This window comes from Saimiri boliviensis, chromosome 20, assembly GCF_048565385.1.
Source record: "Saimiri boliviensis isolate mSaiBol1 chromosome 20, mSaiBol1.pri, whole genome shotgun sequence".
Taxonomy (NCBI): Eukaryota; Metazoa; Chordata; class Mammalia; order Primates; family Cebidae; genus Saimiri; species Saimiri boliviensis.
Window position 1 is genome coordinate 9,834,769 of NC_133468.1, and position 13,379 is coordinate 9,848,147.

General features: G+C 39.5%; 1 protein-coding gene across 4 annotated transcripts in view; it reads right to left on the reverse strand.

The window, feature by feature from the left end:
* Window positions 1–10,026, reverse strand: part of CPEB4 (cytoplasmic polyadenylation element binding protein 4) — a 79,360-nt gene extending 69,334 nt beyond the window's left edge. For all 4 annotated transcript variants that reach the window (XM_003936137.4, XM_003936136.4, XM_010346643.3 and 1 more), the window contains exon 1: window positions 7,487–10,026. In XM_003936137.4, coding sequence (XP_003936186.1) covers window positions 7,487–8,611 — 1,125 coding nt within the window. In that variant the 5' untranslated portion in view covers window positions 8,612–10,026. The remainder of the gene's footprint in view (window positions 1–7,486) is intronic.
* Between the last annotated feature and the right edge of the window lie 3,353 nt (window positions 10,027–13,379).

Genomic DNA, 13,379 nt, shown 5'->3' on the forward strand with positions numbered 1-13,379 from the left:
TCAGAGTATATGAACATTCTGAGTCACGTTCTTATATTGAGTTTAATTTTTTTAAGGTCTCATAGACAATAAAATGGCAGCAACTATTTTACTGACTAGTACTATCATCCTATTGATTAGATGCATTCCTCAAGAATATCTGGAAGAACTATTATTTAAAATGTTACATGGTACTTTAAAATAAATATAGATTTAAAATATATAATACTGAGGAATTAATTATAACTTAGTTTAGATCCACTAAGAAAATGATTGGAATATATCTGATAAATCTTCAGCAAAGAGAAATTGCCCAACCAATATATCCTACAATATAAAATGTGCTTGTACAGTTTATAGCTTTAAACTTGAATAATTCCATTTGTAAACATGAACGAACACCTATAGGTAGCTGATGGGAGTTTTTCTTTGGCATATAACGGGACTGAATTCTGCTATCCAAGTTAAAGTTTGCCTTCTGTGGTACCATTTTGTTATAGAATGTAAATAATCACGTTATATACAAATATACAGGTAGCCTATATAAGCATGTATTTATACTTGACAATTACATTTTCCAAATATTTTTCCAAAAAAAATATAAATAATTTTCTAAAAATTTAAAATTTCCCATATAAGCATACATTTATAAACACATTAATGACTAAATTAATAAAAATGTTTGGAAATGCTATTTATACAATGTTTTTGTTATAGCTAATCTGTTAGTTTGCCTTAAAGATTAAACAACTTATGGATTAAAATGAAACAATTGGGCTAGTTGATAATTTGTTTATAATGTTTAAGGGAAAAAATGCATGTTCAGTATTACTCAAAGATTAGCACAGGTCAAAAATACATGTTACTGACTCATGTTTATGACAGTCGTGTGCCTAGTTCATAACACAGTAGGTGCTCCAATAAATGTGTGCTAAATACATTAAAATATTAAATTAAAAAAAAAACTCTGATTCCAGGATAAAAGCTTAACTATACTCAATTCATATCTATAGCACCCTTTCATAGCTCTTACTGAAAAAAATCACAAATTCTCCATTAAAATGCAGTCTCCTTTAATGTTTGCAAAAGCAATCACATGTTCTAAAGTTCTTAATAAAACAACTGTAGCCAAAATCTTTCAAAATACTGAAAGATACAGGCTGTCAATGCTAATGGAAGTTTAAGCTTATATTTAATTAGAAAACTTCTCTTCAAGAAAAATGGTAATTCTGCTAAATGTTTTATCTGTCCTTGGTTGCACCTACAGCTTATTCAATAAAGCAAGATAAGCATAACTAAAAACTGTTCAAAATATTTCATAGGAACACAAGCTGTATTTGTAACTAATTTCATGACTTTATTCAATATTAGAAAGCCATATTTTAAATTTAAAAAAAAGTTAACCTACCTAATATGGCCACACACATAAGGTACCTCACATTACCCTTCACTGTTAGGTATTATTATCTTTTTAAAATTTATTTTGTATTTTTTGTAGAGACGGGGTCTCACCATGTTGCCCAGGCTTGGTCTTGATTTCCTGGGCTCAAATGATCTGCCCACTTGGGCCTCCCAAAGTGCTAGGATTGCAAGTGGGAGACACCATGCCTGGCCAGGTATTATTTTGATACGGTATTGTCTTCTGGAATTTAAAAGATTTACTCAAGGTTACAGTGCTCATTAGAGTTTAGAGACAATTTTTTTAAGCTTTACATATGCATTTTATTTATTTTTAGAACAGCTTCATAGAGAATTATATTCAAATTCAGAGTCAAAATTAAGTCTGAGTCCACAGCCTATGCATCACTCTACATTCTTGGGCTCACAAAATAGTCTTTCTCAATAATTATTCACTTTTCACCTTCAAAAATTGATTGAAAATAGTATCTACACCTTTATCTTTCTATCCACTAAGTATTTTCTGAAAACTTAAAGATGAAACTCATTCTGTTTTAATTAAATAAAATGTGATGAGGAAAAAATGGAAGGAAATGTACAATAAATTTGATTTTTAAAAAATATATTGCTCTACATTTATCATGGTAAAACATACTGTTGATTTTTGGAAGGCATCTTTGAATACTTAAACATAAAAGGAATTTTGTCACTAAAAGTTAAAATGCTCACATTATAGACTCTATGCCTTAAAGAGAAACACATTATTCACACTATCTCACATGTGATGAGACCAAAAAATATGACCGTGAATCATCAAGCTTATTTTCCTTCTAGCAAAATAGAGAGAAAAAGTCATAAGGTAAATAAATGGAGACTGCAAAATTTAAACCTAGGCATATACTAATTTTAAAACTACATTCCCCATTCCTTTCTTATGAACACCAACAAAGATGACTTTCAAAAACTTAAACTCCTGAACTAAGTAGCATCTTTCTAGTTGCAACTAGCAACAACCACATTCATTAGGCTTGCAATAAACAGGTTTATCCTGAAAGATGTTGGAACAATGTGCTGATCATATTCCATGGCTTCTCTGACGATAAAAAAAATAAAAATTAAAAAAACTCTACTCTGGAATTAGTTTTAATTTCATCAGAAAAACTATCTCGCCTAGTTAAAAAGTTGTCTACAAAGAGGAAGAAAATTGTATCTGACAGGCTTTTCCCAAGATTTTTCCAATATGTCAATTCTGCTAGAGCTAGAACCATCTGACCCATAATTTACAGTTAAAAAATTGGTTTCTCCCCTTTTAAGTAAAAGAAAATATTTCCTATGCAAAGTTCCCTCTTGGATGGATATACTGTATCAAGAAACAAGAAAATGTAATAAGGTTGCATTTTAGACAATTTTAATAATTCACCATGACTTTCAGAAATGAAAAACTGCAGCAATGTTCTGTTTGCAAATATAAGATGTAGTATATAATTTTGAGGATCTATACACTTGTTTCCCCATCAAACAAGTTTTAGGATAGTCTTGCGACATACAGATTTTGTCTTTTCCTTAATTCCTGACTCTTAGCTAATTAAAGTAGCAACATACTTGAGCTGTAGTTAAGAGGGTGTCTGCACATAAACTAAGCAATTCTCCTTTATCTTCCTGTAAGGACAGAAGATCTAGGCATTCCTCCAAAGAAATGCTATGCTCAAATATAATTATTGGCAGGTGCCCCAATATATATCTGGTTTGGATGTCAGAATTCAAAGATGTGTTTGGTAGGACAGATAGGGTTTTTTTCTCCCCTTACTGTAAGGTTCAAATCATGCCTGTAGTAACATGAATATGGACCTTGTTTCTTTATTTTGAAACTGGGACAATAAAATCAAATGTCACAGGGCTGAGAAATCCTACATAAAAAGTGAAATAACATATTTGAAAGCACCTAGTCCAGTGGCTGGTATATAATATATACTCGAAATTTAAAACAAAAGCATTGACTTAAATATTAGCTAAATTTAACATTTAAAGTTGTTAAGTATACTCAATTATTTTCCGCTTTTAATACTCAATCTATAATCAGCTTTTGGTCATCACGAGTCACTGTAAAATTTTTCCTCTCATCTTACATGCTTCTGGGAGGCACTCTGCCTCCCTACCGACCCCACCGATACCCACTATCCCCCTGCCAAATAATCATTATGTGAAGAGGCACTGTAGTATAATGGTTAAGAGCCAAATCTTGTCTGTGAATAAAAATAATAATTTCTGCCTCATAGGATTGTTGAATGAATTAAATGAATCAACACACACAAAACATTTAGAACACAGGAGGCAAGTTAGATATTTTTTCTTTTTTTTTGAGACAGAGTCTCACTCCGTTTCCCAGGCTGAGGTGCAGTGGAATGATCTCAGCTCACTGGAACCTCCACCTCTCAAGATCAAGTGATTCCCCTGCCTCAGCCTCCCGAGTAGCTGGGCTTACAGGCACCTGCCACCACACCTGGCTAATTTTTGTATTTTTAACAGAGATGGGGTTTCACCATGTTGGTCAGGCTGATCTCGAACTCCTGATCTCAAGTGATCCGTCTGCCTTGGCCTCCCAAAGTGCTAGGATTACAAGCATGAGCCACCGCACCCAGCCGCATGTTAGCTATTATTAAATGCATATTACTTTAGCTGTGTCTAAAAACAGGATTTTAGCTAGACACGGTGGCTCATACCTGTAACTTCAGCACTTCAGGAGGCTGAAGTGGGAGGACTGCTTGAGCCCAGGAGTTCAAGATCAGCCCGGGCAACATGGTGAAACCCTGCTGCTACAAAAAAAAAAAAAAATGCAAAAATTAGCCGGGCAGAGTAGTGTGTGCCTGTAGTCCCAGCTACTGGGGAGGCTGAGGTGGGAGGATCTCTTGAGCCCCTGTGGGAGGTCAAGGCTGCAAAGAGCTGTGAATGTGCCACAGCACTCCAGCCTGAGTGACAAAGTGAGACCTTGTCTCAAAAAAACAAACAAAAAACAGGATTTGAGGGGTGCCATCTGAATTCGTGTAATGAAGCTTTAAGCTAAACAAAAATAACTTAGAAATAAATTTTAATATACAAAAATACCCGCAAATAAAATGCCTTCCTCTATCAGTTATTTGTGGGGAAGAAGTTATGAATGTAAAATGTTATTAATTTTAATTCACTATATATACCCAAGCCTGCAGTAAACAAATGTAAAAATCATTCTGGTTCATTTCAAATTAAAATAAACACTACTTAGTATCAGTTACATGTCAGGTAAATTATTTCCTTTTAGTATAACAAAAACGTGCTGGCCTTTAATCGAACACCAATATTATAATGTAACTACGTAAGCACTATCCTTTAACGTCTGTGGTAAATTTCAAGATCTCGCTATCACACTAAAGAACTTTTAATTTTTTTCCCTATGATAAATATTGCAGAAGAAAGAAATTCTTTATAATAGTAATTAAATTGAAGTGCTAATATCTATAAAATTTCTTTCCTAAAATTAATAGTGTTAAAGTTATAAATTATTTATTTATTTTTTTGAGATGGGGGTCTCACTATGTTGCCCAGGTTGGTCTCAAACTCCTGGGCTCATGTAATTCTCCTGCTTCAGCCTCCCAAGTAGCTGGGATTACAGGCACATGCCTGCGTGTTATAAATTTAAATAAGACAATTTTAACCAAGTTACTTATACCAACTTAAAGTGATACTTTTTGCCAAAAAAAAAATAATAATTCACAAGAACTGTTGGTTTTTAAAAACAAGAAGAACTGCATTCATTTAAGTAAGAATCACAGTAGTCAGTTTACTTACTTCTTTAGACTTTCTCAAAACCCAATTAGGAGTTTCTTGTCATAGAGATTTTTTTCAAATCACTTATTTCTCTTGTGACTCTCAGATCATCCCACTGCTAGCTTTCTCTCCTCGCACATGTGTGTGTGCGCTCTCTCTCTCTCTCACATACAAATGATGGGGATGGGGAGCAGAAATAACAATTTACTTTTGAATCTTACCATATTTGAGAGCAAGGTACGCTGACCAACCCTTTTTCCATAATCAATATAAAAGCCAACAATTCTAAGGGAAGAGTTAGTTTCTAACAATATGTTTTGGTATCTCTCTTAGTCTAACTATTATTTCATATATCACATTAATTTCCAAAGAAACTGTTCAAGAAGATTTCACACATTACACACGATAGGACGATAGGAAAAAATTAATGTGCATATATGTATATTTTATTCATTGTCTGAACTTTTCATTTTTCCTAAAGCAATCTTTATCAAAAGTCAGCAAGCTGAGAATGGGAACCAAATCGTGAGAAATTCATTCTGCCAGTGTATAGCAGCAAAATCAGAAAAAAAGATGTATTCAGTTCTGAGTCAAATCTTAATCCGATAACCCAATAATCCAATTATCCAATAATCAAAACTTATCTTTGCATGAAATTTTCTTTAAATTTATGTTCCAAGGAATATCAAAAGCAACTTTTTAAAAATAGACTTCATAAGATTTTCAAGGTCTTAAAAACAGCCTTTTTACCTGACCACAAAAGCACAGCAATCGATCTTTGGTTTTAACAACCGAAACCTGTTAAAGCAAATGCCAACAGCTTTCTCATAGGCAAAAAAAAAAAAAAAAAAAAAAAAAAAATCATTTTTAAAAGTCAAAAACTAAATATAACCACATATTTTACGAGGTACTGCACTTGAATCCTTAGGGAAGGAATATATAACTCCTCAAATGACATAGGGTTCTGTTAGCAAACTTCCCCTCCTTCTCAGCCAATTACTAATTAAAATAAATAATTCTGGTAGTGCCAACAGTGCAACAATTCTGTAATCTCTTTCAGCCTTTTCAGAAATATTTCTAAAATAATCCTCTAGCTGTAGCACATGTGTATGTGCATACATGTATGTACACATATTTTCAATCCTTGGGTTTTTTTAAACTTAGAATTTGTGCTCTGACTAGCTGTGTACCCTTGGGTAAGTTATTACATATTTTTCAAATTCAATTTCTGCATCTGCAAAATGGGGACAATAAAAGAACTCATGCCGTGAGGCTGTTGAGAAAACCAGATTCAATGCTACATTCTTAACCCCTATAAATTTCCTAAACACACACATATAATCATACCCTTAAAGTATACACATTTAGTGAAGCATCTGACGTTGAAGCACCTATGAAATTCCCTTTATCTTGTTTGTATCAACCAAACTTGCTGCTCATTAATTCAAAAATATCAATGACTCTTGGCAGAATAAGGACATACTGGTAGTGAGAAAGACAGATGATCTTTGCCTGGATCTATTTTTAGGAATGGTTTAATTATCTACACCTCCAGTGTTAACACTGGAAAATAAACAAATGGGTGAAAGGCATAAAGAGTCACTCCAAGACCAAGAGTTTCACAGTGTTCAAAAATCAATGGGGATGAAGAAAACATTTAGATCATTTCTCTCACTAGTTAGTCCTTACTGACGAAAGGTAGGCCAAAATCTGCAGAAGTTTAAGAGGAATTGCCAAACCCATCAATTCAGACTGTTCAGACCTACAAGGCTCAGAGAGTTTCAGGTTTAAAATGCAACCAACCAGTGAAAAAACTGCAATTCAATAGCGGGTTTTCAGTGAATCACTACCTTATAGTGTCAAAAGAAATTTCTTTAGTTATATAGTTATTTCAGAAAACACTGATTAGTTTCTGCAATGATATATATATATATATATATATATATATATATATATATACACACATATATATAAAATTTATTCTCACCTAAGTAAGTAGGGAAAAACTGACCATGATTCTCATGTCAGGCAAGAAAGGTATCATAGTTAATAATTATTACATCACCAGCTACCACGTATTCATAATTATCTATGACAAGATTAAGGCTACAGTCTAGAAAACTGCCAAAGAAACAGCTGAATATTTTGTTTCAATTACACTCCTGCTAAATAAAGTCTGGATATTGATTCATTTTCTATCTAAGAAAAGCTCCGATGTGAATACGGGCACTTCAAACTCTAGTTACACAGATATTACACCATGCTATTTCCTTATTCATCCTAATCTATTAATGGAACATAATCTTACCGGAAAAGGAAAAATGTTGTCAGCTCTGTTCAAGCTATCTTCCATCCAGGATTTAGGTGCAAAGGCAGAGCTGGGGCGAGCATACTTCTGGAGCTGAATATGATTGCTTGCAAAATTTTTCTTCAAAGGGGAGATGGAGTTCAGGGGTGTTATTCCACCATTTAGCCCTCTGCGGTGATCTCGGCCTTGGGAACCTCCCCAGCCACCATATCCACCACCACCCGGGCTCCAGGAAGAGGAGGGTGTTGGTGACGGACTCTGGTAGCTGCTCCATGGAGAGGGGGGTTTGTTAAGATTATTCGCCAAATGAGGCAGCTGGTTAAAAGCAGCATTTCTATGTGTGAAGGGTGGGGGATGGGGACTGGCAGGAGACCTCCTTTGCTGCTGATGCTGGCTGTGATGATGCTGGAAATGAGGGTGATGTGGGTGGTGCTGTGAGAGAGGCCCGATCTGAGGAGAGAAGCTGCCTCCAAAGCCAGGGCTGACATGATGGGGAAAATTTTGAAACAGTAGAGCACCGTTATTAGCCGAAGCAGCAGGGACTCCTCCCTGGTGAAAGAAACTTGCATCTTCATTGATTATTGTAGAGGAGGAAGGCGCTATCGCTGCTGACCAGTTACTGAAACCAGTAAGAGACGATGCACTAGATGTCAAGGGTTGGGTCGAAGTACCTAGCCCAGTGGCTTCTTGATAATCAAACCCCGTCAACACTGGAGATTCGATTCTTATTTTCTCCTTCCCATTGCCATTTTCCGAAGAACTGTCCCCTTGATTTTCTTCTGATTTTGCCTTCTCGGTTTCAGGCAGTATTCCAGCTTCCTGACCTGGACTTGGGGAAAGCTGCTGCTTTTCTAAAGGGTCTTGCTGTTCCTGTTGCTGACTTTTTGCTTTTTCTGACCCCAAGATCTCATCCTGAATGTTATGGGTAGCTGGAGCAGGAAAAAGCCAAGCTGACCCAGCACTGCTGCCATTGGCAGCTGTGTTATTATTTATAAAAGCAGCAGGGCTGGGGGTGGCATTTTGGTGATGGTGTGGAGGCTGCAGATGTGGATGGAATCGGACTGGAAAAGCAGATTTATTCCCAGTATTGCTTTGCACTAGCACTCCAAACCCGTAATCCCCCATTTATTATTTTTAGGAGCAGAATCTCACAATAAAAAATGACAACCTGATGTCTCACGCCTTTTTTTCCTCTACCCAAAATTTAAGTTGTTTGCTTGCTTGCTTGAAATGTCTTATTTATAGCTAGCTCAAAGATCGCAGCTTATCACCTTAAATTGTTCTGATTTGGAATTCTGGTCTCTGAAAGAAAAAAAAACCACCCTAAAAAAATCTCTTAAAACATGGACATGGATCTAATTGGGCTTATTTTTAGGAGGGAACAAAAACGAAGAGGGTAAAAATCAAGTCTTTGGTTAGTAAAATAGGCGCTTTCTTTTTCCAAAGGAAAATGTACATGAATGACAAAAACAGAGCTTCTCAAGCATCTATGGATGTAGAAGAATAAGCCTTGCACGGAGTAAAAATATAGATATATATAATTTAACAATCACATATGGTTTTCCTCAGCAGTTTAGATTCACTCACATAAAAATTAGAATAGGGCTAAGAGGGGAATACGTTCTTTTCTTGGCAGCTTGGTTAAAAAAAAAAAAAAATCAGGAATAATTTAAGAACATTATATATTATATATTTATATATATAGATTATATTAGGTTATCTGGGGTGGGAGGTGAATTCCTGGTTTCGGGAGAGGAGATCAGCATTGACTAATGGGAAGATGGTTGCAGGGAGGTTTCTGCTGTTCCTGGTCCTGTTTTCTGCTCTTTCGCAGGGTGCAGTTTTGGCCTCTGGGGCTGTTCCTGAGGCTCCGGGTGCAGATCTCGCTGCGGTCGCTGTTCCTGGGCTCCCCCCGGCTTCCTCTCCCCCATGAAAGGGGTTGGAAACACCCGTGTCTCCCTCTTGCGGGGTCGCGATCAGGAGGGATTAGCAAGACTCGACGCGGGCGAGCCGGCGGCCCGGGGGTGCGGGGGCCGAGGGAGCGACCTGGAAGGTCCTGCGGTTTCTGCCTCTTCCCCTCTCTGCGGCTCCGGGGTTTTTTTCCCTCATGGGACCCAGGGGCGGTTTGTTCAGTTCCCTCGGTTCGATTCTCCGCAGAGAGGGAAAAAAAAAAAAAAAAGAGGAAAAAAAGGAAAAACCCACTACCGTAGTTATTTTAAAGGAGAAGGGCCTCCCCCCCTCGGCTTTCACTCTTTTCCCCTAGATTTTTTTTTTTTTTAAAGTATAATTTAGAAGGCTTTTGTTTCTCCTCACGGTTGCTGGGCCGTCGCCGCCGTCGCCGCTTTACCCTGGTCCCACAGTCCCCACTGTCGTTGCTGAGGGAGAGCCTGGCTCTTCTTTTTCTTTCCTTCTTCCTCCTCTTCCTCCTCTGTTGTCGCCGCTGCTGCCGCTGCCGCCGCCGCCGCCGCCGCCACTGCCTCCCGGTGCCCGGGTCCCGCAGCCGCGGCTGAGTCCTTCTCCTCAGGACCGAGCCGAGTGAAATGACAACCAGCTGGAAAGACCCAGAGACACTTCCGGTTCGAAGAGGGAGGGGTGGAGTAGCGCGCATGCCCCACCTACCGGCCGGAAGGCCAATCGTCTGTTAGAACTCAGACAAGACCACGCCCCCTCGCTTCAGGGCCACGCCCAGGAAGGTCGAAAAGTTACCTCCAGAGACGCCTCTTCCGTCTGCGCCTCGCCCAGTGAGGCCGGGCGCCTGGAACCCGCTTCCCCCACTCTGCGTGAGCCCAGTAGGTCGCCCGCTTCCCCCACTCAGAGTGAGCCCAGCAGGTCGCCATCTTTTGTGTGGGAAAGGGACTCCTTCGGTATTTCTCTTCCCTATCTGGCTTTGCAGAGGGAGCAATAGGGACGCGTCGAAGAGAATGGATTCCTTGCTCAACGAAGGCACAGGGTCAAGGTGTTGGAGATCGAAGTGGCGGCCTGTGAAACCGCGGATGAACGTGAAGAGTGCCCACAGTAAAGGTGGTGCTGCAAGCGTCACGTGCTCTGGCCCGAGCTCCGCCCCAGAGGGATCTGGAAGGGGAGGCGGGTCTTGCCAGCAGCTGTGCGGTGCCTAGAACTGCGTTTGCCCTGGCCCGTGGTGTAGACCTCACGAGGGACTCTCCCTTCACCTTCCGTTCAGTCACCCAAACCTTCCACTCTCCCATTCTGCTAGACTCGCATCTGGTGCACTCTTCCAGGCACAGAGATGCAGCTGACGTGTCTGTGGCTAAGCCCCCGTGTTCTCCCAATGGAGTCCACCTTACCCGCAATACCAGAGGGAAAATTCCAAAACTAAAATTTTATCTTGACCCTCCATGCTCCTATTTCTTCTGTGGTTGCCCATTATTTTGAGGATAAAGGCCACACTTCTTAGTGTGATATTCGAGCCTTTCTACCTTGTGGGTAAATGTATCTTACTGCTTCACCCCACTCCAAACACACTCGCAATGCCTTTTGACATGCCTTTTCCACTCTTCTCCTTTGGTAAATTCCTATTTAGTTTTAGGAATCAGTTCAGATGCCACCAACAGTATCTTCTGAATCCTTTCTTATAAGCATCTACGGCCCTGTGTACATTTCGTGCTTGTTTCTCACACTGTATTGTGATGGTTTATGTCTTCCAAACCTATGCTGGAATCTTTGAGAAGCGGACATTGTAGTTAGAAGACATCAGTGACTGAATCCTGAAAACGAGAAAGAACAAACCAACAACAATGAGTGTCACCCTGAGTGACAGTCCCCCACCCCACAGCCACCCCTCTCACCCATCACTCCCCTCCACCCCTCACCTCTGTTTCCAAGTCTGAATTAATTATTTCCTTCCTTTTGCCATTTGGTTTGGAGTTTACATCTCAGACTTTTCATTATTTGTTTGCCACTCAAGGACTTTAACACCTCGTTTATCTTTATACACTCCCAACGCTGTGACCACCATCAAGGCTTAGGATAATGCTTTGCTGTCAGCACAAGCTTTAAAGATGTTAAATGAGTATTTTCCTTTAGCAGGAAGGAAAATGAAAAAAGAAATGCCGGACGCAGTGGCTCACGCCCGTAATCCCAGCACTTTGAGAGGCCGAGGTGGGTGGATCACGAGGTCAAGAGATCGAGACCATCCTGGTCAACATGGTGAAACCCCGTCTCTACTAAAAATACAAAAAATTAGCTGGGCATGGTGGTGCGTGCCTGTAATCCCAGCTACTCAGGAGGCTGAGGCAGGAGAATGGCCTGAACCCAGGAGGCGGAGGTTGTGGTGAGCCGAGATCGTGCCATTGCACTCCAGCCTGGGCAACAAGAGCAAAACTCCGTCTCAAAAAAAAAAAAAAAAAAAGAAAAGAAAAAGAAATTAGGGTAGAGCCAGAAACTGGCAAAAATAGGGGATAAAAAAAGATACCAAGCTTAATGAAGAATAGTATGAACAAAGGTGGTTTCCATTTCGTTTCCATAGCCTTCCTCTAATGGTCTCAACTTCTGTCTCAGTCTGTCAATCCTCCATCACTTCCCTGAGGGCCTTAAATCGGTTATTTTATTCTTGTTCATTGTGTCATGAGCATGAGTCTTGTCTCTGAAACTCTTCTACGGATTCTTTGAGCATAGAGATTGGGGTCTTACCTGCCGTTTATTCCCTACAACTGGACATGCCTGGGAACTTAGCGAGTTCCAGAAGGTGTATTTCCTCCAGAATGGTTTCCCTGACTGGCCCTATCTCTAATATCTTATAGATTACTCTCTTTTAATTACTACTGGTTGTCAGTGGGTTAGTTTCTTAAGGGCAGAGGTTGTGTCTGATTTATCTTTATGTCCCCAGTGGCCAGAAGAGGGTCTGGCACAGAGCAGATTCAAGACACATTTATTGAATGAACAAATGAATGTTCCATGCCCAGTAGATGGTTGAGGGTCCCTTGGAGCTACTAATTATCAGTGGGTAAATGGCAGCCATGACTTGGAAAAAAGAGCACTTTTGGAACAAAATAGCCTTGAATTTGAATCCCAGCTCTGCTGCTTCCTAGCTGTGCAGACCTGGGCATCACCTCTATAAGGCCTTGGTTCCTTGTAGATAAAATGTGAATGATATTTCCTCTTACTAAATTTGTAATTTACATGAGATGCATGTAAAGTGCTGGACTCCTAAGAAGTTTTATTAGTCCATTTTCACACTGCTTTAAAGAAATACCCAAAACTGGGTAATTTATAGAGGAAAGAGGCTTAATTGACTCACAGTTCCACATGACTGGGGAAGCCTCAGGAAACTTACAATCGTGGCAGAAGGCGAAAGGGAAGCAAGCACCTTCTTCACAAGGCAGCAGGAGAGACCAGAGTGAAGAACTGTGAAACACTAATAAAACCATCAGATCTCATGAGAACTCACTGTCATGAGAACAGCATGGGGAAAACTGCCCCCGCTTTATCCAGTCACCTCCTTCCCTCTACCTGTGGGTATTACAATTTGATATAAGATTTTGGTGGGGACACAGAGCCAAACCACATCAGAAGTGTTCAAAAATGTTCCTTCCTTTGTAACACATTAAATGCCAGGAACTCCTTCACAAGTGTCTTTTGCTTAGAAGCAGCTGTGTGCACAAAGGAATCCAGGAATCTGTCTTGGTTGATAGAAGGTGGAGACACCCAGGGCCACAGTCTGGTGCTGTCAGGTCAGGCTAATCTTTTAAGGCTAAGTCAAATGTGGGCAGTAGATTTGGGATGGTTTGGAGCTACGATGATCACTGAGACATCAGGCTCTTGCTTAGGGACTGGAGGTATGGAAGAAGAAAGGAGAAAGCTATTTTTTTTTTCTATCAGTTGCCAACTCAGGAACGTAGGATACCCAGAGCCCAGGACTGCCCTCCTTGAAAAC